At 39.9% G+C, this 26,744-nt stretch overlaps 1 protein-coding gene across 2 annotated transcripts in view; it reads right to left on the minus strand.

Moving 5' to 3' along the window:
- The window catches only part of glra1 (glycine receptor, alpha 1), a 137,438-nt gene that overhangs the window by 100,832 nt on the left and 9,862 nt on the right, over nucleotides 1-26,744 (minus strand). The window contains exons 2-3 of one of the 2 annotated variants that reach the window (XM_031317113.2): nucleotides 1,107-1,231; nucleotides 757-768 (exon numbers count right to left, since the gene is read on the minus strand). In XM_031317113.2, the coding sequence (XP_031172973.1) occupies nucleotides 757-768; nucleotides 1,107-1,231 (137 nt within the window). The remainder of the gene's footprint in view (nucleotides 1-756; nucleotides 769-1,106; nucleotides 1,232-26,744) is intronic. The other variant, XM_031317114.2, reaches the window with a different exon arrangement.

Here is a 26,744-nt window from a genome sequence, read left to right on the forward strand (position 1 = left end):
TTGTACACTCAGAACACACAAATGACCCGCCAAACTAAATATACAGCGATAAAAATTATTCACATCCATTCTAAAAACTAAGATATGTCAGTATTTAACATGCAACAAGGCACAAATGTAACATGTTATGCTATTAAATCATACAGGATATCAGTTTAAGTTGAAAAACACAAGGTGAAACTGAGGCCAGCTCCAGTTTTGTTTCTGTGATTGTGCACTGAAATTTCAAAAATAATCCTTGGTGAGACAATTTTTCTTTTCAAAACTTGTTGTATTATTCATACACTTTAATGAAAATGGAGGTTTGCCCTAGTTTTCTGTCTGTATTAATGTGTTCCTAATGTGAGAACGTTTAATATAGAAACCTCTGACATGTGTCTTTATAGGGGGCTTCCATTCAGGGAAAGGACACTAAATATTAGATTAACATCCTCACCAGCATCACCATCATCATTATCATGAAATCATATTTAGCAGACCAGTCTTGGAAGAGAGGCACATTACCCCCTGACCACCAAAACAAGCACTCAGGATACTGTGTGGGTATCAAGGAATGTAGCCAGCTAGCACCATGATAACTAGGGATCCTAAATATCACAATGGGAATGTTGTTTTACAGTGTGTTCGGGGCTAACGGTGCAGGGACAGGGTTTTGTTAAAGAAAGAGAGAGAGAGGAAATGGGGTTTCAGAGTCTAACACCTGACATAGCCTACTTCTAGGCTATATTTAGCAAGTTGAGCAATGGGCAGAATTACCTTTGTTGTACACTGCAAAGGGCAAATGAAAGAGATCGACAGATTGAGAACAACCAAAAACATTAGGATAATTACACACAAAGCAACAGAATTTTTAAGTAACATATACATATATATATATATATATATATATATATATATATATATATATATATATATATAAACTTTTCTTCTTCTTTTTTTTAATTAAACAAATGAATACAAACCTTTCTTGGTGACAACCTTGACTAAACCCTTTAAAAAGGCATTTAGAGAAGGTAAGGAAATGCAGAAACAACAGATTACCAGGTCAGGACATTGTTTGGCTACATTCCTGTCTTATCCGACTGAGTCTTGGTGGCAGCTCCTACCTTTAAAATTCGGTCGAATTCTGGCGTCGTAACCCGAAACTTTGCCCATGAGTTTGTCCAGGAACTCGGAGGGCGGCATCGGGGTGGCAGATTTCCTCGCCGCAGCTTCTTTCGACGAGGCCAGGCTGGAAGACAGAAAGGTCAATTTGGTTAGAGATAATGCAGAGGGATAGAGGGTGCAATGCTGTGTGATCATCAGATTGTAATAAGAGAACTTTGGACAGGCAGAGAGATGAATGTGAAGCTACATTTACATTGATACGTTTTTGGTACAAAAACGGATATCTTCTGCTACGTTTACACCTCGCATTCACACTGCTCTGGCGTTTTTGAGCCCCTAAACTGGAGAAATAGGGTTTGGAATCTGCGGGGTAACGGAGACCATTAGCAGCACCTACACTGACGCCAATGTTTTCCCGCCTGATTGGGTCATGACGTTTCGTTCTCTAAAACCAAGCTACTACCTGTTACCATGGCAACTACCAGCAACAGGAAAAGTATACATGCTGCTTCCTGTCTACCCCGACACGTGCATGCAGTATATGAGAATGCTCATGAGATATGCGGTTTTGGCGGGTTAGTTTCAACGGAGATTAGTTCTTCTACAGGAGCTAAAAACATTGTGTGCACGGAGATCGCTTTTGGCTCAAAACACTGCTTAAAAACCAAAACGTAGCAATGTAAATGTAGCCTGAGATTGGATTGTCATCATAATACATCGACATTCTTTGTACGAGTTGATGAGTTTTGGCATCCAAAGCAGTTTATCATCTACAACAGTAGCATGGCAGTGATACAAGCACCCAAGAGAAAATAAGGGTTAAAGGTCACAGGAGCCTGACAATAGACTGATAATATAAACTGTCCTCTCTGGACAAAACTATTGCATGGGTCTTTGGTTCAAATGACTCGAAAAAACCTTGATTTACATTAAAGATGCCAAGAAATGTGCACCTGAACTCCTGGAAACCGATGCATCACTAGTGGCCTGATGCTGCACTAATTCACAATTTCTTTCAAGAATCCTGTCTTTCAACAGTAGCCATCTTATCAAATCCAACTATGTTTCAGAGTCAGACAACTTTATTTGTCCCGGGAATGGCAATCCATTTGCAGCTTACCCAGTCAATACACAACATAGACAATACACACACAACTTCATAACTAGGGATGGGGATCGTTCATTTTTTTTGACATTGATACCATTTTCGAGACCGCTTAACGATCCGAGTCTATCGATACCATTATCAATACTTTTCTATTATTTGGTGGAAAGACGAGACGACAAATTCTTAATCTTAACATAACTATTATTGCTTTTTTTGCAAAAACTGTGAGTCTGTGACTGTTTGATTTCTTCTGTCTCGGTCGCTGTTTATGTTTTAACATTTCAGCCGATGTCCGTTACCTTCCACTTTCTTTGTGTTGTAATTCTAAACTCCGGCTAGCTAGACTATCTGTCCAATCGGAGTTTGCTGTTGCACGACTAAAACAACCTTTGGACTAGGGCTTGGCGATATGGTAAAAAATATGATCACAATAATTTTTTTCCATATTGATCAATATTGGTATTTATCACGATATATAATTTGATAATGCTGCCAGTTTGAAGAGTATCCTGACAATGACTGAAGCCTGAAGAAACCAGAGGGTTCATTAGTTAAAGTTTAGAATATAGTTTATTAACATAAAAAATAGAATAACATAATGTAACATTTAATTGTGCAAACATGGCTTGTTTTAGAATATATTGTGTGATAAAAGAATATATTGAATAAAATCTAAATGTAAATATTTAACTTTGCAAACATGCTTTATCTGCCTTAACAAAACAGTACAAGTTAGTAATGTAAATGCAAATAATGTAAATAAAACTAAAAGCTGTGACTACTATCACATTCACTTGGGCAATGGGCAATGGTCGCAAAAGACGACATGATTGACTGGTTTATTTCCGCCCCGCTAGTGCTGCTAACAGCAGAAGAACCACTAGGATGTTGGACAAAACTTGTGGGCAGACTAACGTTAACATGGGCCGGCATTATCAAACTCCCGCTGTGGTCGCTGGGATGGTACCTTTCAAGTGAGAGAAAAGATTGGTTGCGTTTCCCATCTTGGTCGACACCGACTGACGGCATATTTTGCAGACCGTGTTAATCTGTGCTTCGTCACTTTTGAAATATCCAAACCACTTCCATATCAGACTGATCTCATTAAGTGGCGTGAGTATGACACGTCAATTCATATGCCATTTTTGCGCGTTATCAAGACGAATAATCGTTTTTTAGCGTGTTTATCAATGCCGTTTGGCCTCCATTGACCTACATTACATGTGAATTATCGCCGTAGCGAGTAGTATGAAAAGATGGAGGTTGGTTGGGGTGGCAGATGGGTAAAACACAGGACTTTCACCCAGGAGGGCTGGGATCGTGCCCCGCGTGTGGCGTTTATAAACCCAATGCTCTTTTCCTAAACCCAACCGTTTATTGTTTCCCTAAGTGTGCGATGTTAGTCGCCGTCATTTTTTTGTCGGTTTTTTTGGTCGTTTTTTTGTCGTTTTTGTGTCGTTTTTTCGTGTTACTAAAGCCTTTCCAAATGTTCTTTCCCTAGACCCAACCTTTTTTTTTTTTACACGTGTGACATTCTCACGGCACGTTCTCGTGTTAACACGCCACGTGGTGACGCCATGGGGTGTGTATGTTTACATCCGCTGTATACAGCGTATAGATTGTAGAGATTGTTTTATCGCCCAGCCCTACTTTGAACGTACACATGTTCCACCAAAACAAGTTCCTTCCTGAGGTTATTTTGCAGAGGCACCGTGGCTCCGTCCGGTGCTTAGCACCACCCAAGACGATTGTGATTGGTTTAAAGAAATGCCAATAAACCAGAGCACGTTTTTCTCCCATCCAGGAATGCTGTGTGGACTTACGCCATAGTTCTTTTGTTGAATTGTTTGCTTGCCAAAATTGGAGCAAATAAACCTCACAAAAAACACCATCTTTGCCTGGACAACGAACATTTGTTTTTGTTTAGTCTGAGGACAAATCGCCACTCCATGATATTTTACAAAATACCGGGAGGATCATTAAAAATGCAGGGGATATTTGGAAAAAAATGCATATCATGAAATAATATACATGAAATAATTGTTTTATGTCATCTATGTACTAAAGACAAATGTTGTTATAAAATGGGAGATTTAAATGCACATGAAAGGTGTGTATGAACTGCTGATCAGAGTCATTTTTCTATTCATTTTAATTAAGATGCAGGTACTGAAAGATTAAGTTTGTATCTCTTTATTCCTGGAGGTTATCCCAGCATGCACTGGGCAAAATGCAGGACCTGTCCACACCAGGTCTTAAAAGATGAATTTATCATCATTTAACTTAACTGTGTTTAATGTAATTAAAAAGTGATGAATTAAAAGTGAACTTTTACAGTCTGTGCTGACATGAGTGCAATGCATTAGTGGTTATTACACACACACTTACTTTCTTTAAGTAGTTATTCAAACTAATGCTCTAATTCACTTAACCAGCTCTGTGTCACGCTGAGTGCCACATTGATTTTACAATAAGGCCGTGGCATTTGCACAGTTGACTTATTTACCTTATTTAGCCCATCATGCTCCTTTGATGCTTTCTGCATAATTTCAAATCCCCCGTACGGCCTTTGGGCCACAGTCATACAATGACTCAGCGCTAACAGTCAATTACGTGCGCACACACACACATATACACACACACACACATATGATGGATCGAGCCATAGGACCCAAACAGCCTGTACACTTCAATTATTGCCAAAGAAGCATTTTTGAAACCACATAGCTACATCAGTGAGAATGAATAAAAGAAAGCAGCAAGCTCACTAATTCCTGGTAACCATGAGAATTGGCATGGCAACCAGGTTTGTAGGCTAAAGTTACTGTACTTGTGAGGATCCTCGTTGACAAAGCGATTCCCTAACTTTAACCAAAACAAAATAACCTTAACTTTAAACCCAAACTTTTATCCCTGAATCAGTTCTTCGAAATAAAGTTTGTTAAAAACTTCCCAAAACTTGTCCTGACCTAGAAATGTCTTGACTTTCCAAACATACTGGAGGCTATCTTGCAAAACAAGACTTCACAAACATTTTTACTTTCCAAAAATTACCAAAATGTCTTTCCAAATAAGACCTGACTTTTAGAAATTGTCGTGAATTTAAAAAGACAGCCTCACTTTCCAAAAATGTCCTCTAATTCTCCAAACCTTTCAAAAAAAAAGGCTCATCATCCCAACTTTCCAAAATGTCCTCAAACTAAGGTCTAGAAATTAATTAGGCCCTCTCAAAGATAAAAGTGCAAACCTACTTTCTTGGTTTGGTAGTGTACTCCGTCCTTCTGGCTGTGGGTAATAAACGGGCTACAATTTCTCTTGGGTTAGCTTCTCTTCTCTAATAAACACCAGTAGGCTACGGCAAAGCCCGTCTACCTTATTAGAAATTCTTTGGCTACGGCAAGACAGTACACACACCTTCACTCAACTGTGGCACATGCATATGTCCCTCTTCTTCTGTCACACCTACACCTGTCCCCCGCAAAACAATGCCAGGTAGGAACTAAAATTACTCTCAGCTGAAGGGGACATGAAAAAGCAACTTAAATGTTACCCATGTAAATAATAGCTAATTGTTTAAAATAGTAAATGAATAATTGCTGTATTATAAAATACAACTTAATTATGTAAGTCCAAAATAGCATGGAGTTATTCCTACTTAAATTGATGAATCTGAAGGGAAGTAAGCATGAGAGTGAGATTGGCAGTTTGTTACAAAAGGTACACAATGACTGTGTATATTTCAATCTACAACACAAAGTGCCAATTTCGCTCTCACGCTTCAGATTCATCCCACTGGATTTTTTTTAAATAAAATATCTAAACATTTTATGTGATACTAGCTCTAACACTAACATTTAGTTTAATTCTGTAACTGATGTTAGCATAAAACTTAAGATTTTTTTTTGGCTATATTGTCATGACTCACTATGACTCATTCATCCATCCATCCATCCATCCATCCATCCATCCATTCATTCATTCATTCAGGAGAAACAGTGTGATTATTAGTTATTTATGTTGCTTTTAGTTCTCGTGTTACAAGCTGCATGTACATTTTAAAAAGCCTCAGGATTTGAAATGAAATACTTTGCTACTTGAGTTAGATTGAAAGCGAACTGACAGTGACTTCATTCTGAGCGAGGACTGAACTGACCCGTGGCCTTACAGTGGAACTGCATTAGCAGCCACTTGTAGTGCGGTTTGTATGTGATTGCATAATTTCTCGCTGCGCCTGGAGAAAGAGCATGGACAGCAGTGTGATCTGGGCTATAAATAAGCTGCTGTACTGACCCATTGCATTTGACTGCAGCTTCACAATGAGCTTTTTAACCAACACGACACAGGGAGAACTTGTTAGCCTTTTTTTACAGTCAGTTTTAGCTTCAGGGTTCATTATAGTGATCAAAGGAGTTCTTAATTGTGTTAAAAACAGTATTTAAACTGTTTACAATAAGTTGCTCCCTATTACTATCTACACTAAAAACTATCTTTTTGCCCATTTTGTCTTGTTAATGTATTTCATGTTCCACATGTCAGAAACATGATGTAACAACTCCATTATTGTTAAAACTGAAGCTCGTTTTAAAAAAGACAAACCAGTTTTATCAGATGCTGCCAATTTCACTGTTTTTTTTCCCACTTTTATTGACTTCTGTAAACTCTGCTGGACACACTTGGTTGATGTCAAATTTTCTAACTATATCAAAGATGTCGGGCTGATTTTTTGTGAACTATGAAATATCCTAGATGTCGTGTGCACATTTTTTACATGTTTATGTGATGGTGCTGCCACACAAATCTTTAGTATGAATATTTTTTACTTAATTTAAATATCGTAGCTCCAGCATTGGAGCATGTAGCCTGTTTATAAAAGGTACTTTGGACAGCACCCCAATTAATAATTTTTGTATTGCCAAGTAATAATATTAACAAACAGTTTAAAAAAAAAAATGAAGAGTTAGAAGTAGAAAAACAAATCAATTAATATGACAGTATATTGCCATTATTGAAGCATGGAGGGAAGTGACTGAGAACAATGTGTCACTTCTGTTAAATTCAGCTTGCTTGTCATTCACGTTGCTGATCAAAATCCTCTTTGAACATCTGAGCCTAAACATGACTCATTAAAATGTATTACTATGCATGCAAAATTGATTCAAAGCCCAATCAGAATTTGTCCTGACATGAACATTTACTTTTTGGTTTTGCCTGCATGGCTGAGCCTAACTTTCGCAGAGTGAGAAGAAGTTGTGGACTGTGTTAATGAGGAATAATTCATCTTGGTGCTGGGACATCTTCACTCTGCAGCACTCAGACATCCAGTGAAGCAGCACCAGTCAGTCCCAGCCATCAGGACTTCCTCCTCCCGGCTCAGCTCGTGGTATCAATGATTGAAAACAGACACAATTATAAACTGAGAAAGTTGAAGTCAGACAGAGTGGAACAACATGGACTAGTCTCGCATTGCCAGACCTTCCTCCACAGCGCTGCACACAACATTGTGGGGTGGGAGAAAAGACGTGCTCTGGTTTATTGGCATAAACCAATCACAAACGTCAGACCGGACGGAGCCCCAGTGCCGATGCAAAATAGCTTCGGAACTTGTTTTGGTGGAACATGTGTACGTTCAAAACTTGTTTTAGTCGTGCAAAAGAAAACTCAGATTGGACAGATAGTCTAGCTAGCTGTCTGGATTTACCCTGCAGAGATCTGAGGAGCAGTTAACCATAGTCCTCAGAAATCCACCTGAGGTTAAAATGCCAACACAAAGAAAGTGGAAGGTAACGGACATCCTGCTGAAAAGAAGGACATCTGTCGGAACTTCCGGCGGCACCTGAACAATCCAGGAAGTGGAATGTCGTGAATATGGACTAACATGGACTGGATCTGACTTTTCTTATGTTGTTTGCTTAAAGTGCTCATATTATGCTTTTTGGCTTTTTTTCCCTTTCTTTTATTGTGTTATATATCTTTTTTGTGCATGTTATAGGTTTACAAAGTGAAAAAGCCCAAAGTCCACCCCAAAGGGACTTACCATCTCCAACAGAAAACACTGTTCACAAACTGCTCCAAACAGCTCTATTGTAGTCCAGCCTTTACTTCAGAGACAAACGTGGTCACTTTGGAACACACGTTATAATGCTCACCTAGCTGCTAGCATGGCACGCCCTCATACTCTGCTTCTGACTGGCTAGTAGTCCTTACCTAGCTACTGTTAGGGCACACCCTCATACTCTGCTTCTGACTGGCTAGTAGTCCTTACCTAGCAACTGTCAGGGCACACCCTCATACTCTGCTTCTGACTGGCTAGTAGTCCTCACCTAGCTACTGTCAGGGTACGCCCTCATACTCTGCTTCTGACTGGCTAGTAGTCCTTACCTAGCTACTATCAGGGCACGCCCTCATACTCTGCTTCTGACTGGCTAGTAGTCCTTACCTAGCTACTGTCAGGGCCCTCATACTCTGCTTCTGACTGGCTAGTAGTCCTTACCTAGCTACTGAGCATTTGTGACTCCCAACAAAGATGGAACAGAAGTGAGAGGTCTCACTCTGTAGCTAAAACAGAGAGCTCAACACACAGGGTGAAAAGAGGAGCTGCAGCAATGTGCAGTACAACAAAAATATGGTGTTTTTTTTTAAATTAAACCATGTAAACCTATTCTGGTACAACCTCTAAATACAATTATGAACCTGAAAATGTGCATAATATGAGCACTTTAAGTTTTTAGACATTTTTGAAGTTCACAAAATCCATGGAGTGACCCTGGAGAATCTATCTTTAAGGTTGGTGCACAGGAGTTGGAGCGTCACCATGGTACGTCGGTAGGAATGTAGGAGGGGCAACTGATGTCTGATGTTTCCATTTAAAGCTATTTATTGTTACTTTGCACACATTAAAGGGCAAAGGCAGATGATGAGGCTTGAGGGTTATGTTTTTTTTTTTTCCATGCACAACCATAGTTTTTTGTGTCTGAATCGTGGGGACAGAGGGCCCTCACCTGCTACTTCTTGTTACTGCCAGCAAGAACAAAGGAATGGGTGGGACTTATAGAGTAGGTATAGTAGTATTTAAGAAAGCTGTTAAAGGTTAGTTTTTGTCTGTGCAATGTTATCCATATGGGATGTCTTGTAAACAACCCATGTAACTCCTAATATTATTTTACCTTTCATATTTATTCTCTTGATTTGATATTGTGTGTAAGTTTAGTTTTGGCTTTTTTTCTCTGTCTTTCTTCTCTTTTCTTTTCTTATCAGTATTTTAGTTTCTTTCTATTTTAATTGGAGTATGCATTGGAAAGTGCCCAGACTAAGCCCCTCTGAGGGTTTTTTATCTCTCCATCTTTTGTTGATTATGCGTACATTAATCTGTAGTAATTGTATATTTGTAAACCAATAAACTAAACTAAACTAAAACTAAACTAGGCCATGATAAGGAGTGAGTGAAGACAGGTGAGAATGGATGGATCCATGCAATGAAAGTGGGCGGAGGGCCACTGAATAGTATGGCTCTATGTTCCAGACCCAAGCTAGCATCTAAAGATAATGTTTTGGGTTTTTCTGCCTTTAATGGACAGGACAGCTAGGTGAGAAAGGGGGAAGACATGCAGGAAATCGTCACAGATCGGACTCGAACCCTGGACCTCTGCGTCGAGGCATAAACCTCTATGTAAACGTGTGCCTGCTCTACCAACTGAGCCAACCCGGGCACCCAATCTAGCATCTAACCTTTCTTGAGCCCCAGTTTTCCATAAATGTCTGTCAGAGCAACACAGAGAGTTCCCAAAGTGGTGAAAGTGAGAATGAAAATGATTCAGCCATTAGTTGCGACTCCTGATGAGTGCGGGGGAGGAATGCTGCTGCATTAATCTCTCATAAAAATTAAAATGACAGATGATACAGTCGATCGCGCTTCAATTCTCACCTTCTAAATGTAAAACCCCTAACCGTGACTTTTTAATATGGTAAATTCTGACGCACGGCATGATAAATAGCGGCCATTAGCAATTCATAAACACGTTATGCAGTCAGCACTGTCGATTTATCAGGAAAGTGCTGATCAGAATCACAGTCCGCCGGGTAAAGACACCAATTATGGAGCTGCTGTGATCAGAAAACACAATAAAGCTGGACAAATCCCTTGTTAGTTGTTGTCTCATGATGTATTCATGTACACAAGACTCTGAATGAAAAAGCACACACACGTATAATGCAGGAACACACACACTTGTAGGATAGAAAGCTATGTCACACTCTTGTCCTTTCCACATACACACAATACACACAAGACAGGGCAAAAGGAGACTGTGAAGGAGACTCTGTGTGTGTGTGTGTGTGTGTGTGTGTGTGTGTGTGTGTGTGTGTGTGTGTGTGCGTGCGTGCGTGCGTGCGTGCGTGTGAGAGCAATAAATGAATTTTGGCTGCTGTCTCCGTCCACACTGTTACCAGCCGCTCGGGTCACCCTGCCTGTCAGGTCACTGGCCAAGCCACACAGACACACACACACACACACACACACACACACACCCTGGAGGCAGCTACCAATGACCCAGCCATGCAGTCTCCGTCTGTCTGCGGCGTTGAACAGCGACGACAACGCCGATGATGTTACATAGACGTCAGACGACCATAAATCATTACACTGATAATGGCATTATAATGATCATAAGTGAGGATATTGATGATGCTGCTGAGAACAAGTTGACACTACATAAATAACGTCAATAACACTGTTATGGTTGTGTGTCTCATGAATGATAATGATGATGCCGAGGGGAAACTAACAAGCTTAGTGCTGTGAGAACATCGTGAAAAAAACCGAACCTGATGCAGCCAAGTTTGTATGAAAACACAATACAAGTTAAAGCTGCAATCAATAATCAACATCGTCGCTGTTGGGTGAAAACCTTGCACGTCCAAAAAACATTGTATTTCAGGAAATAAAAAAAACATTTTATTGAGTTATTTAGGTCTATCTCAGACGAAGTCAGACCGAATCACCTTGTCACTGTGTCACTATTTGTTGATGTCACAGACAGACGTAAAGGCTGACCACTAGCATTTGTTCATGAACTCTTTTTTTTAAATGACCAAACATGGAGATACAAGGTTTCTGCCTGATAGCGAAGACATGTTTACAGTGTATTAACAATAATTCAAATCATGTCTATGTATATGTATTTGACGCTGTTTTAAACTCCTGCAATACATTTTATTATAATTTAGCTTTAGGTGAATACACAATCTCTCACACTTTGTCCACAGCTGACAGATGAGGACAGGCTCTCTCCCTCTCCCTCTCCCTCTCTCTCTCTCGCTCTCCCTCTCTCTCTCTCTCTCTCTCTCTCTCTCTCTCTCTCTCTCCCTCTCTGTCTCTCTTTCTCTCTCTGTGCCTTTCTCTCCCTCTCTCTCGCTCCCTCTCTCTGTCTGTATGTCTCTCTCTCTCTCTTTGTCTCTCTCTCTTTCTCCCTCTCTCTCTTTCTCGCTCCCCCCTCTCTCTCTCTGTCTGTCTCTTTCTCTCTCTCTCTCTCTCTCTCTCTGTCTCTCTCTCTTTCTCAATCTCTCTCTGTCTGCCTCTCTCTGTAAAATGATGACAGTGATGCTGATGTTGTTGCAGTCATCGTAAATCATAACACATAATTACATTATAACCATCATGCCTGATGATGTTGATGATCAGGCAGAAATACTTAAGTGAACAGATCATAGATCATAAGATCATAAGATCATGAATCAGATCATATTGCCGTGGCAGTTATGATTTTGATGAATGTTACAGTTATGGTTGCATGTTGATTTGTCAACTATGTATTTTGTTAGCTTGTAGCATGCTAAATTAAATTAAATTATAAAAAAAAAAAAAAATCTATGTATTTGTTTCTTGCTGTGGTATTTTTTCTGCTTGTGGTCATTAACCAAGATAGCAGTGGTGGTGTAATAAATGGATAAGCAAAAATCAGTTACATTTACAGCAAACCATTCATTTATTCCTTTGGTTTTATTTAACACTGAAAAGGTTTGGAGGGACAGAGATGCATCCATCATGTTATGTGTTTACAACGTTAAATTCATAATTTCTGTGAAAGATTTTTGACATGTTTAAGCTGGCTTTTTTCTACTTGTAAGGTATGCTAAACTGTAGGATGTCACATCAGTTTTATTAACTAAATCCCAGCCTTGGCTCAAAGTAAGTCACAGAGGGCAGAAACACAGTTTGAGGGACTAAATGACCAATAGTCTTGTACTGTGTTTGAGGGGCTTTGACTCATTCTGCTGCCTCGTGAGTCAGTCTGAGTCTACTGGGAAAATAGATAAATCTGGAACAAATGCACACGTTGATAAGGGCACGCTTTAGGCCAATCATGACCAAAATACATCAAGGTTTTGTGACATTTGTGGCCCTTCAAAGTCGGAAATATTGACCTTTAATTGCTGAACTCACATTTGGGAAGTGGGTGATTTTCTAAATGCCAGTGCACAGAGCCAACATTTGTCAAAACTCAAAGATTTATCAATGTCAAGCCAGAGTTGTCTGAAGATGATGTCACATGTGAGAAAAAACAGCACTACACCAGGGTACAAAAACAATGGAGGACATTTCAAAGTATTAGAAACAGAAACACTCTCATCATCAGCATTGCCCCTTCAAGGTTCACCAGAAAATAAATCAGACAGTCCAATCTTTTGTCAAACCAACAAGTCCTCCAAACCATACGACCATATAGGTTGTTTTGGTTCCAATACGACCCATAGAAGCGTTTCATAAATGAAATCCCCAAGCGGTGGCAGGAAATACAACCCGTAGGAGCGTTTTCCTAGCCTGGTCCTACCAGACTCTGGTACACTAGCCTGGTCCTACCAGACTCTGGTACATTCCATTTGTACAGAGAGTCTGGCCTCTCTCCATTGACAAGTGTTAACATCCTTGAAGGCGGGTACTCTGTTGAAGTTTAAAACTATTGGATCTGCCCAGAGCCACTCTGGATCTGCCATCACTAATTGCTAACGTTTGGTCGTGATGTACATCATGCGCATGTGCAACAAGAGGGGAGACCGACAACAACTATCGGCTTATATTTAGCATTAGCATCGCTAGCGTTAGCCTTAGCCAACTCCTTCACCACTAACGGAGCGAGCTGGAAAATCTAACTTTTCCCGAACCCCGTGGGGAGGAGGGCCACAACATCATGGCCACCAACACAACTCAGCAAAGATTGTTCTTGCTCGGGCTTTAACTTCTGGACATTCGGCAGCGTTGCCACAACGGACCGAATGGCTTCACTCGCATCTTTCTAGTGCACGTCCTCAACGTCATCGTTCTCAGACACTCCCTCTGTTCGCTGATTGGACCACCAAATATTTGACCAGAGAAAACCTAAGAATATACCGCAAACCCAGACGGTGTAGTGAAGGGAAATGAAAATTGAGCGGAAGTAAGTAGGAGAGCGGAGCCAGGCTAGCGTTTTCCATCCTCATATCTAAACCACATAATGTTGTGAAACGTTTGGTTTAAAGTTTGGTTAAGTTTAGGCACCAAAACTACTTTTAGAAAAAAACATTGTGGTTAGGGTTAAAATCATCTGTTATGTTACTTAACTTCTGGTTACGCATGTAACGCAGAACGGGACGTAGTTCTGTTTGTTTCTGTAAAGTTGAAAAAAAAACCCTCACCATTTACTTTTATTTTCAAACGGGACTCGGTGTCCTGGGTGAATATTTGGTGTTTGTTTGACCCATCCTCAAACCCAACCTGCCTCCTACTCCAGAATTCCGCTACTATTAACCTAAATGCGAGTTGTAACTGCTGCTTGAACAAAACAACCTATGGGAGCGTTTCTTGGGGGAGGACAGTCTCTGTCAAACGACAAAAATTGCAGGTCACACATATTATTATATTAGTGATGCTAGAAGACAGATGTAGGACCGATTTTCAGTAAATCCGATGTGATTTTAAAAGCAGTTACTCTGAGTCGAAGGGTAGTCTATATCAACGTCCCACTTCCGGGATTGCTCCGGTGCTGCCGGAAGTTGGCCGGATGTCCGTTACCTTTCGCTTTCTTTGTGTTGGCGTTCTAAACTCCGGTGGATTTCTGAGGACTATGGTTAACTGCTCCTCAGATCTCTGCAGGGTAAATCCAGACAGCTAGCTAGACTATCTGTCCAATCTGAGTTTTCTGTTGCACGACTAAAACAACATTTGAACGTACACATGTTCCACCAAAACAAGTTCTATCCCGAGGCTATTACGGCAGCGGCACCGTGGCTCTGTCTGGTGCTTAGCACCGCCCAAAGAGGATTGTGATTGGTTTAAAGAAATGCCAATAAACCAGAGCACATTTTTCTCCCATCCCAGAATGCTGTGTGGACTAGCCAGACCTTTTTTCGCAGCGCTGTGGGGGAAGGTCTGGCAATGTGAGACTATTCCATGTCCTCAAATTTGACATAATTTGATTTAATTCAGGATGTCTTATTTGAAATGTGATGCCACAATAAAAACTAAAAAAGAATACATCAGTTCCATTTTTGGAGACTCCTGTGTGTCATCAGCAGACTTCCCTCTGGCTGTCCTTGTGGGGACAGAAGATCACTTCTGCAAGTCAAGACTGCACTTTATGTCGTCACTCCTCTAAAAATAAAAGCCTAATATTGATTTCTTTTTTCTTTTTTTTTGCCCACACATATTACAAGATCCAATCTTTGAGACCCAGAATGAAAAGCTAAATCTGCACCGATATTAAACTCCTCTACAGCTGTAGTGACAAAAACTCAAAATCTGTTCTTTTTTCAAACAACATCCCATACAGAGTATATTACATATATTTGGTGGAATTACTATCCGTGTTGCGAGAAATATACTTAATGAGCACAATGTACTGTGTTATACATGATTGGATTGTATGGAGACTACAGGGGAAACTGTAATCTCAGGGCTCAGTCCAAATGAGTAACGAAAAGTTAGATAGTGAGAAAAACACGACAAAAACATCAGAAAAGGTGCCAAAAATATCCAAAAAAGCGGGAAACGGTGCAAAAAGCAACAAAAACATAAAAAAAAAAAACTCAAAGAACATCGACAAAAGTGACAGAAACGTCGTAAAATAGCAACAAAAACAGCTGAAATCTTGGCAGGCACCAAATTGGTTAGGGCCGGATCTGAATCATCTATTAGTTAGTGTATACATAAAATGCAGGAGACTGATAATCAAACAATAATTAAACATCTTTGAGACGGATTAAAAGCTTTCAGAAAGCAGCTCTGAAATACTCCAAATTACAATATTAAAATCACTGAGAACAATGATTGTGTTAACTGTGAAAATCATCTAAGATTACTGTGACCACTGAGATTTAATCAATAACATTTCCGTCGTCGTTTTAAACATTTCACACTAACTGCTCTCTTGTTGATGCGCCCCGGAGGTCACGCGAGTGACTGATGAGAGCGAGGGCAGTCAATTGATGATAATGACCGTTGTCAATAGGTTATCAGAGCCCAGCAACCTCAGGTGTCCCTGAACAATCAGTACGGACAACCTGAAGAAAACGCACCCATCTCTAAACCGTCAATGATCAGATAATGGACCTCTCCCAAAACTGCCGAGCTCAGACGCTCACACTTGACGCCGATCAATGGGAAGACATCAGGATTTTGACGCCCGTTGCACTTCATCCAATTCTTTCTCTCTGTGACAGCAAATTAGGTGGATCAGAGATTATCTCGGCACCAATAATTCTCGCTGCGACGTGACGAATCTGAGTTTAATCCTCTTTATAACGATGACAAATGGAAGTGTGATAGGATCAAGCTCTCGCAAAAAAAAAAAAAAAACCACACACATTTCTGTTGTCTGGGCACAGTGCTCGCCGCCTAGATGATACAATAAAGAAAAATAACCATGTGAAATGGCTTTTAAAATTAGCATTGATCAAACACACTGCTGGGCTGATGACGGTGCAATCAGATTAGTCACAGACTGGGATTACACCAGTGTGTCCTTGACACAAAGATAATTTCCCCCAGACGTGAAGCATGGGACAACATTTCAGGGTGAATTACATTGACATTGTAAAATTTAGAAGGGGGGGGACTCCTACTTTTAGCCCCTAAACCTCTATTATTAGAGGATTAGAGATGTTCCGATACCGATTGATACCAGTATTGGAAATGCCTCCAATACTGCCTAAAATGCTAGTATCGATATCAGCGAGTATGCATGATCCAATATAATGTAATGGCCTTACAAAAAATATTTTTAAAAAGTTTATTTATTTTCTTTTTCCATTATGACTTGTTGTCAAACTAGATTCCAAAAGAAAGTTCCACGGCATTCACTCGCTGTATGTATTTGTTAATGTTTTACAAAGGGTTTGACCTGGGCCAAGCCATATATATCAATAATAGCAATCATATCACATATATACTGAGTTTGTGGAATACAGCTGTTTAAAAAAAAAAAAAAACACTCAGCAGACTCCACATTACAGGTTGATTTTATTTTGCCCACAGACCCAGGATCTAATTCTATGATTTAAAAAAGAAACTAAATCTATGACTTTTTTCTAGGTGTAGTTCAGCAATAGAAGAGAGAGCAAAATTTCGAACTAATTCACTAACTACTAGTTTGATATTTCAACAACATAATGTAGGAATAAGCACCATGTGAGCACAACAGACCGAGTCACTGTGACGCACGCTAACTCAACAACTCAACTTCCAGGTGGATAACTGGACGTTGATTTGAATATTGAGATATGTGAAATTAACTGTAACGTTTAAAGATATATATAACACAGAGGTTCGGCCTATCTGATGTTCTGCTGTGCTTACGTTCTGTACTGTGCTGCTTTGCTTGCATCTTTGATAAAACAAATCTACCCAATTTCGCAGGTCAAAGTTTGTTCGGATTGTAGAGCCTGAGTGCGGTACACAGCCTAAAGGGTTGATGGACAACTTGCCTTTTCTGCTTTTGGCACAGGTCCCAGGTCAGAAAAACTCAAATAATAATCTGTCTAATAATTATAGTTATAAACCCTGGACAAGTGTTAACACCACAGTTTGAATCTTAACTAACCAAACACAAATGCATTTCAGTACGTTTTGCTCTGCTACTCCACAAAATACATATTCATTGGGTCACAGAGCCAAACATCTGCCAGGTGTCTGCTCCATTTGCATAAATGCTTGGCATATAGATCAGATTGGGACTTTTAAAAGCCCACCTGCTTTAATATTATTGCTAAACAGTTCACACTGTAAATGTGGCTGGCTCCATTTCTATGAATAAACCAGTTGACAGAATAATCCACTTCCCACTCGGACTGACTATAGATACTTTCTAATACAGGAGAAAGAAAGCAGAAAGTACTGATATCTGGGGACGTTTAAAGTCCAAAACACACGGGCAACAAACAACAACATGATAGCATGGAGCGTAATATAGCATACACAGTGAAAAAGGAGTTCTGCACTGTCTTTTGTGTGTTATTTCACTTGATTTCTCACCTAGCTGTGTCTACCCAGGAAATGTCTTTTCCAATATTATCTTCATAATGCTGAGTGTGCTGGCTCGTAGAGGTCCAGACACAGTGCGACAGCGTCAACACCCCAGCAGCTACCATCAACAAAGGTACAGGAGCTCCAATGAGCCAATAGATCTTTTGATAGGGACACTTGTCTTAGCAGGAAAAGCACAGGTGTGGCTTATAACAGGAACAATGACTCTGAGCCGTTTAGGCTCCAGTAAGTCACACAAACAACTTAATACACTGAAGCCACTTTTTGTTTGTCATTTTGACAGACTGAAATCTCTGCCATGCGGTAGGCTATATAAAAACATGATTTTACAAAAAAAATACTGCTGTCAACAAACAGCAAAATAAGACTTTAGTTTGCAAGAGATGATTAAGATAGAAAGCGAAAGCAGGAAGATGTTTCGGTTACACTCTACTTGAAGGTATCTACATAAGAGTGATATGACACTGTCATGAACATGTCATAAAAACGTTTATGACATAATGCTTCTTTTAGTAAGTGTCATTCGGTTTTTGTCATGACAAGTTATGGTTAGTGTTAGAGTTAGGGTTAGGGTTAGAGTTAGGGTTAGGGTTCGTGTGTCATGACAGTGTCATGTGTTCATGACAGTGTCATGTCACGCTTATGTAGATACCTTCAAGTAACGTGTTACCGATGTTTCTATACCACAGGGAGCAATTTAATTTGGGAAAAATCCAGACATGTTAAAGGGGTATGCCAGTAATTTCGAATCAGACTTTGGAGGGGAAATGGTCAACCTCACAGCAGCAGTAAAGATATGCTACCTTTTAGTCCTAAGTATGGTTAAGTTCCAAAACCCAGAATATAATAATTGCAACACATTCTCATGAATGGGTTTGTATAATATCGTACATCAATGTATGCACGACAGTTCGTATGATATCCTCCAAAATGAATTAACCCCCTAACCCTAACCCTAAAACTAACCCTAACCCTAACCTTAGCGGTCTTTACAGTTAAATTTAACCGAGAAAAGGTGACTGTGAGCCTGGTACAGAGCACTGTGAGGGTACACTTGTTTCATTGGCCGTTGCAGTTAAGTTTAACTGACAAAAGGTGAACCTCATGCGGCGACAACTGTTAAATTAAGACACCAAAACGACTAATTTAATCTATTGTGTGTAGTTTCTGTCTCACCCATGAGGAATTCTAAGTAATGACAACACCACTGTTGTTGCAGCCACATGACACAAGCCTTCCGTAATCACAGCCAGTTGCTAGTAGCTAAGGAAGACACGGAGGATTAATAAAACATAATGGACTCTTCAGAAGAGGTAATTATCTTCACTTGAGTTTCTGCGCGCTTAAGTTATCGGACGACACAATCTTCTGAACATAGTCATACTGAGAAATCCAGAGAGAGTTGTGAAGCTGATAGTCACTTTGTATCAACTCATTTGGCAGTGGCTTGAATGTAACGGACGTTCATTGATGTGAAAAAAGTTACGCACTAAAGTACCTGTTTTATAACCGGGGTGTTATTCACATTGCTTTCATTGCTATTCCATACGTAAACACGCACACTTTAATGGACTGGAACTGGGCCACTGTGGATTGAAGTGTTTCACAATCAACCACTGTACGCGGCACACAACCACGACACAGTCGAAAGCCGCCCAAGGCCTTTCCATCTGCTTTTGTTGATAATCTTCCCCCTAAGCGTCCTGTTCTCTGGGTTTCCATGATCAAAGTTCGGATTTGCTTTAATTATTTCAGATCAATGCTGGCCATGGCTACTTCGGAGAGTCGTGGCCAATGCTGAGGCAGCAAAGGAGAAGAAAAAACATGCTGAGTCATCCTGTGCCAGTGTCTAATATGCACACAGCGAGGAGAGGGGGAAAGCGAGAGTGAGGTGTAGGCTAATGCAAGGCTCCAATCATTAGCCCTAAGTGTTCCTCATTATGTTCCTAAAGCCTCTGAAGACCTGGATCCCTAATTGTTCTCATCCTGGCATTTAGTAACACTCAGAAAAGCAAAGGGCTGCTCGCTTCCCTGGCACTAACAGATAGGCTGCCTGGCTCGCCCAGCAAACACTCACTCATCACTACAAATGAAGGCCTGATACTCGGATGGCTGAGCTGCGTCACACACTCCACTGCTCCAATAACAGCAGAAACCACAGCCGGAAAAAAAAAACTTGCATTCTCACATTCACAGTGCAAAAAATAAAACTCCCTTGTCTGATTTTTTTTTTTTTTTTTTTAAAGGAATTTTGGTCCATTCAGGAGCGATTTTACTAAAGTATTTGCAGAGCAGATTATCAGGCAAATACTCACTTTGGCTCCATTTGTGGTTGCTGCAGAGGTTTGTGTTGAACTGTATTTTATGCTACTGCTGGCTGTGTGATGCTAACATTTCCAACGTGATTTAAACTTTGTTTTCTGTCGAAGAATCTGCTTTAAAGTGTTCATATTATGCTTTTTGGCTTTTTCCCTTTCCTTTATTGTGTTATATATCTTTGTGCACGTTATAGGTTTACAAAGTGAAAAATCCCAAAGTCCACCCCAAAGGGACTTACCATCTCCAACAGACAACACTGTTCACAAACTGCTCCAAACAGCTCTATTGTAGTCCAGCCTTTACTTCAGAGACAAACGTGCGTCACTTTGTAACACACATTATAATGCTCACCTAGCTGCTAGCGTGGCACGCCCTCATACTCTGCTTCTGACTGGCTAGTAGTCCTTACCTAGGTACTGCACATGTGCGACTCCCAACAAAGATAGAACAGAAGTGAGAGGTCTCACTCTGTAGCTAAAACAGAGAGCTCAACACACAGGGTGAAAAGAGGAGCTGCAGCAATGTGCAGTACAACAAAAATATGGTGTTTTTTGAAAATTAAACCATGTAAACCTATTCTGATATAACCTCTAAATACAATTATGAACCTGAAAATGAGCATAATATGAGCACTTTAACACCCAGAATGCACAGGGCAAATTTCTACATTTCTACACGTCTCACATGGATCACAGTGTCCCGTGGGGGACTTTAAATGTATTCATCAGTGCTAAACTATCTTAAAATTAACAAAGAAATTGAATTCAAATGTAGCAAAAGGTGAACCCTCCCACCCATAAGCTATCAATGCTGTGTGCCGTTATCTATGAAAGTTATCTATCTCAATGGGACTATTCCTGGTAAAATCAAGGTTAAATAAATAAAAATTAAAAACCTAGCTGTGTGGTACATACTAATTTAGGAATATATAACATATGAGCACCAAACTGAAATTATCAAGTTGTTAGAACTAGGTTCTGAAGACAGGGCCACAACAACAGATAATAAAGCATGATCCACCTTAAACCTACATTGTGTAATTTTTTGAGTTGATTCTTAACAAAAAACCCTTAGTTCTTTCACAAATATGTGCTCATTCATGTTTAATTACTTCCACCAACTAATTAAAGTATTCTCATACGTGTAGAATCTGCCATTCAGAATACATAGTCACACACTTCATACAGCTGCTATGCAGGGTTGGTCACAAACTGCAATGGTTTCATTGGGACCTGCTGTGTTAAAAAATGCATGTAGTCATGGTGCTGTGAGGCACCCTGTGGTACTTTTGAGTCCAATAAGTTTCATGTGATATTAAAGCTTCTGAAATTAAAATGCTTTGAGGGCAAGTTGGAAATGAAATTTGAAGTCTATATTTAAATTCCCAGACAGCAGAAATGTGCACAGTTTCAGTCCCAGGGGGCGGCAGCCCGCTCTGAGATGATTCCTCTGCATGTTTCCTATTTAGTCATCCATATTTGCATCTAATTAAAACATTTAATAACATCTGTGAACAACAGTCTTTTTCTTATTTTATTATGTATGAAAGGGGAGAGAGAAGGGAATGCCATGCAGCAAAGGGCCGCAGGTCGGAGCCGAACCCGCGGCCGCTGCGTCGAGGACCTAGCCTCCGCATGTGGGCGCGCGCTCCACCAGGTGTGCTACCCAGGCGCCCGTCTGTGCACATCATCTGTCAGGATACATTTATTTCTCATATTCTCTTTATCACTGTCAGTGTTGCGATTCTGGATTGTTTATTTGATTTAACATAATATGTCGGTGATTTTGGTTATTGCATCAAGTTTGAGTTAGATTATTTTTTGAATTGGAAAACTTTTTTTTTTTTAAACATTAATGTTACACAGTCTTTCTTCCATTTCTGAACTACGCGACACAGCGACATGGTAAAGGCATTTGTGTAACCCTTACTTAAAAGACCAGACCAATGGTTTTCTACCTTAAAGTCATAGACTTTACTGGGAACACCCACTAAAACCTCATTTCCGTTTATGCCTTGGGGGAAAACAAACCATTAGAATGAATGAGCGTAGACCTTGTTAGCAGTTAATCTTTACTCTTTGTCATATTTATGGTTGTTTTTTTTGCTTAGTACAATGCCGAAAAGGTGCTGTGTGGCGTTCTGCGCCTCTAATAAGTTTTGTACTGCTGAATAGACAGGCGGAGCCGGTGTTAATACCACAACGTCGCTGCTACAGATCAAACTCTAACAGTTACATGGAATTTATTCATTGTCATGCTAAGACATACTAGTCTTTAATATAGCTTTAATGAACCTGGTATAACAATAGACATTTTGATGATGTTGAGTTTAAAAAAGTTAAAACGATGCTGATTTTTGATATCAACATACTTTTATGTTTTGATGTATTCAATGTGCGCTGCAGCTGGGTAAGGCGAAAAGGATTGTGTCAATACTGTTAGACCCAACCAATATCTTTCTGTTTTATACTGATTAGATCATGTCTGTCACTTAGCATACTAGAGGAAGCTCTTTGTCTCACGGCAGGAAAGAAACCTTTTGTCTAATCCGTCTTGGAGCCAAAACCCCTGTTGGCGTGCAAATTAGATTAGAACAAAAGGATGTTTATTCCTGTAGCTTGAAAATAAATGACATCCACACGTTAGAACCTTTCACCTGTGTCCGAGAGTAACCTCTTTCCGACCAAGTAGTTACAGGAACGTAGTTATAGGAACAGTCCACTTCTAATCAGTTCTACTAACTACTCTCCCCCAAAACCAGTTTTGCCATTTGCATTCGCACTGGACAAGTGGCCATAGGAAATGGTAGGAGGGGTAAGGGAGTGACGCAAGCACTGCAACGGTCTTTATAGTGTTGTCATTAGACTTTAACGCCACATACAACAACAAACCAGCAGAGAAACACAGAAGACGAAGGCTCCAGCGTAATATGATCCTAATTAATATGATGGAAGAAGATAGAAGAGCAGAGCACAACAGGCAAACGAAACGACGGGTAAGTTTAACTAGCATTAACAATTAGCTGGTTGAATGCGTGATGTTTGTCTTATGAGTTAGCATACGTAGGCGAACTGCGACAGTGAAGAATATGTACTGTTTGTGTTTCAGACGTTGCTAGGTCACTATGGGTTCCTATGTGGAAAAGGGAAAAGGGAAAAGACCCGGCCCTGAAGTAGGAGCTGAAAGAGTTACAGGAACTGCGGTCAGAGGAACTTAATAATCTCAACTACGAGAAAAAATGGGTTTTAGGAACTTTATTTTCTAGGAACTGCAAAAATCCCTCTGGTCGGAAAAGGACTATTGTGTTAGAGGTATGCCCACCTTATGTGGGCAACGAAGAAAATCAATGAGGTGGGCCCAACATGCCACCGGGCCATCGAAGGACCAATGGGAATGGTTTTAATCCATGTGGGAAAAAAGGAACTGCCCACGTGTCCAGGAGAATATAGTAAACATGGTCGTTAGGAACTGTTTAATGTGAATCCACAAGGGAGAAGCATCTTTTCAGTCCGCTGCAGCCTAAAATCCTGTTCTGTCATGTCATTTCGTTATTAAATCCTTTTTTTAAATGTTCATTGGACTCAGCCTCTCTCCTTTCTCAAAAACTCAAGAAATAGGCAACAATGACCCTGGGATAGCGTTACTGATGATAGAGTTCAGATTGAATCATCTAAGATAAGCTAACAGTTAACGTTAGCTGTCTCTTACCTGGAGACTCAATTAGGTAGCTAACGTTAACAAGAAATGTCGGGAAACGACACCTCTGGCTGTTCCGTTGGGTCGTTTGTCCAGTCACTTATAATGTACGGACAATCCGAACCAATACTGCTCAGTTTTTTTTTTATGTATCTTGCTCTGTCAAGCGGCAAATGTGCTTTTGAGTAGCCATAATGGGTTAACGCTATGTTATCCGGTCAGGGGCAAAGGATTGTTTTCCCCATGGCGACTCCGCCACAAGCCACTCCCCCAGCTAAGTCACCGACCAAGTGTATACTTAACTTCAAAACAAATATTCTTGACATTAAACTCTGAGAATGAATGACATTTCTATGCTGAAATCTGTCTGTTATATTTCTTTTATCAGTATATGTTTTAAATAATTAAAAAAGGAAAGTACAAACTATGAAAACAGGACCTGATTTTCATAAACTTGCGATCAAAAGGAAAGTGTACAAGACAAGCAAATGTCCCAACAAAAAAAACTTCACTCAATAACAGTTTTTGAAGTTTAACAGCGCTGGAATCTAGCAGGATGACAGCGATACGGAACAAACAGCGGGCTCATTAGGCAGGTTGTCTGTCAGAAAAGTCTTTAACTGAAATTAGAAAACACTGAAAACTCTCTTCCCACTCTCTCTCTCTCTCTCTCTCTCTCTCTAAACAGCTTCTGTTGAACAACAACAAAACAGAATTTACACATCTGTCTTCTGTTGCTGTCCAACTCCACTTTAATTACAGAAATATACTGTAGCCGCAAAACATTTTTGCAGGAATTCACCTTCTCTGTAACTGAGTTCCAGCACTGAGGGGACATTGATAATATACTCTGTTATTTATGGTGCAAATCTGTCTGCCAATCGATAATGTATTATCATACATCAAGTTTTGGAAATGAACCTGCCCAGAAGTTAATTATTGTAGAGATGGTAGCGAACTCCACCAGAGCAGTCAATGGTTTTTCATTAGAGGACTTGGGAGATTGATCACAGAAAAAAAGATATATATATATATATATATATATATATATATGTTATGATTTGTTATGATGGGAGATGTAAGTGATAAATGATCGGTTGGGCACCGGCAGAACAAATGAAACAACCTGAGGGCAGGTTCATAAATAACCCAGTTGCTTTAATTTGGCTGAACCGGGATGCTAACTGACATGGGATGATTTCTGAGAGGGGCAGCTGGCAGCACAGTGTGCTGAGCTCGCCACCTTTCTCCTTGAGCAACGCTATAAATCCCAGCAGGCTCCTGAGGCGGCTCTGTTCTGCAGCTGAGCCTGATCTCTGATCTCTGAACTCTGACCATTGACTTTCATTTATTGTTCTGTTTACCACAGCAAAAAAAAAAACAGACAGATTTGTCCCTCTGGGAATCAAAAGAGGATGAAATAGTCTTCTGGTGTTTTTTTATTCACTGCCCATATCCAGGGGCGGGGCTAGAAGGTGCACCCCCCCCCGTAATATGATTGGCCCTGGTGCCAAATTCAGCTACATATAATTACGCATGTCACTAAACTCATACGTCACACATGTCACGCATGTCTTTGGGCTGCATTGCATTCTGGTCCTTTAGAGGCTGTTGACTGTAGCCTACTAAAATAGTTTCTCTTTGCCATTTATTATTAGCATGTGCTGGGGAATTTCAAATAAAACATATCATGGTTGAGTTGTTGCTGTTGTATATTGTACAAAAGTCTGCAGTCCATATTAGTGATTACAAGCAAATTCTAAATAAAGCATTACCTTAACACATATTTTGTTTCATAGACGATCCGGCAACTTGGATGACGTAAGACAAACATACAAAACATATGGATCCGCGTATGACGATTATTCATAATAAAGTTTAAGGGCCATGCAAATTACCGGCGTTTCCTGTGAGAAACAACAAAACGGGAGAGCGCTGGGAGATGGCCTTAAAATACGGGAGCAAACCCGGGAAAATGGGAGGGTTGGAAGGTATGCAAGTCTCAAATGTTTAGTCCAAGTCTCAAGTGTGCAGCTTTGGTACTTACAATAACTCTAATGTGATATAAAAGCTCCCACAGTGATTAAATTTCCCCTAAGAAAAAAGCCTCAGAGAAACAAGAGTTACCTTATCTTTTTTCACTTCAAGTTTGACCTTCCATTTTACAAAAACAACCCAGAACGGAGACTTTTTTCTTTTCATTATGTTCAAAGTTCTAGTTTGAACTTCCAATCAGGCTGTAGGAAAACAGAGGCCTGACTGTAAATACTGATGACAGCCAAGACTGAGTCACAACACTTATCACAGCTAATGAATGCCACAACTAGAAATGTTACACCGAAGTGAAATATCACTCAAGGTAACATGACAGTCCAGTAAGTTGTTCTGTCACAGCTTTTATTTTCTCTGTCTACATGGAGGCTAACCTTTTATTTAATGAACAAACCGCCGGGACCTTCAGTCTTTTTCTAAGTCACCGTGTTCTCTGTAAAAAGTCAATTCTGTCCCAATGTCTATCCTGCCAGTTCAGGATAAGGACATTTATTTAATATCAAGACTCAACAGGCAGCGTCTGACATCCAGGGCTTCTTTACTTGAAATAATTTAGGAGAGCCGACGAATGACCTTCTCTAAATCGCCACATTTCATCATCAATTTATTTCAAAAACTAGTAGAGTCTGATTTAATTGACTCAGGGATGTGATGTGATAGAAATGATTAGTGGTGGAAAAAGTATTCAGATCCTTTACTGCAGTAAAAGTACTAATATCAAACTGCAAAATTACTCTGTTACAAGTAAAAGTCTTGCATTGAAAATGTTACTTAACTAAAAGTATGTAAGTATCATCAGGAAAATGGACTTTTAGTAAAAGTACTTGATGCAGAAAAATCCTCCCATTTTAATAACTAGAAACGATCCAAACAGTTGTGTGCAACAGTCTTAATTTGTAAATCTGTAACTAGTAACTAAATCTGTCATATTAATGCAATATATTAATGTAC

This window comes from Sander lucioperca, chromosome 1, assembly GCF_008315115.2.
Source record: "Sander lucioperca isolate FBNREF2018 chromosome 1, SLUC_FBN_1.2, whole genome shotgun sequence".
NCBI lineage: Eukaryota > Metazoa > Chordata > Actinopteri > Perciformes > Percidae > Sander > Sander lucioperca.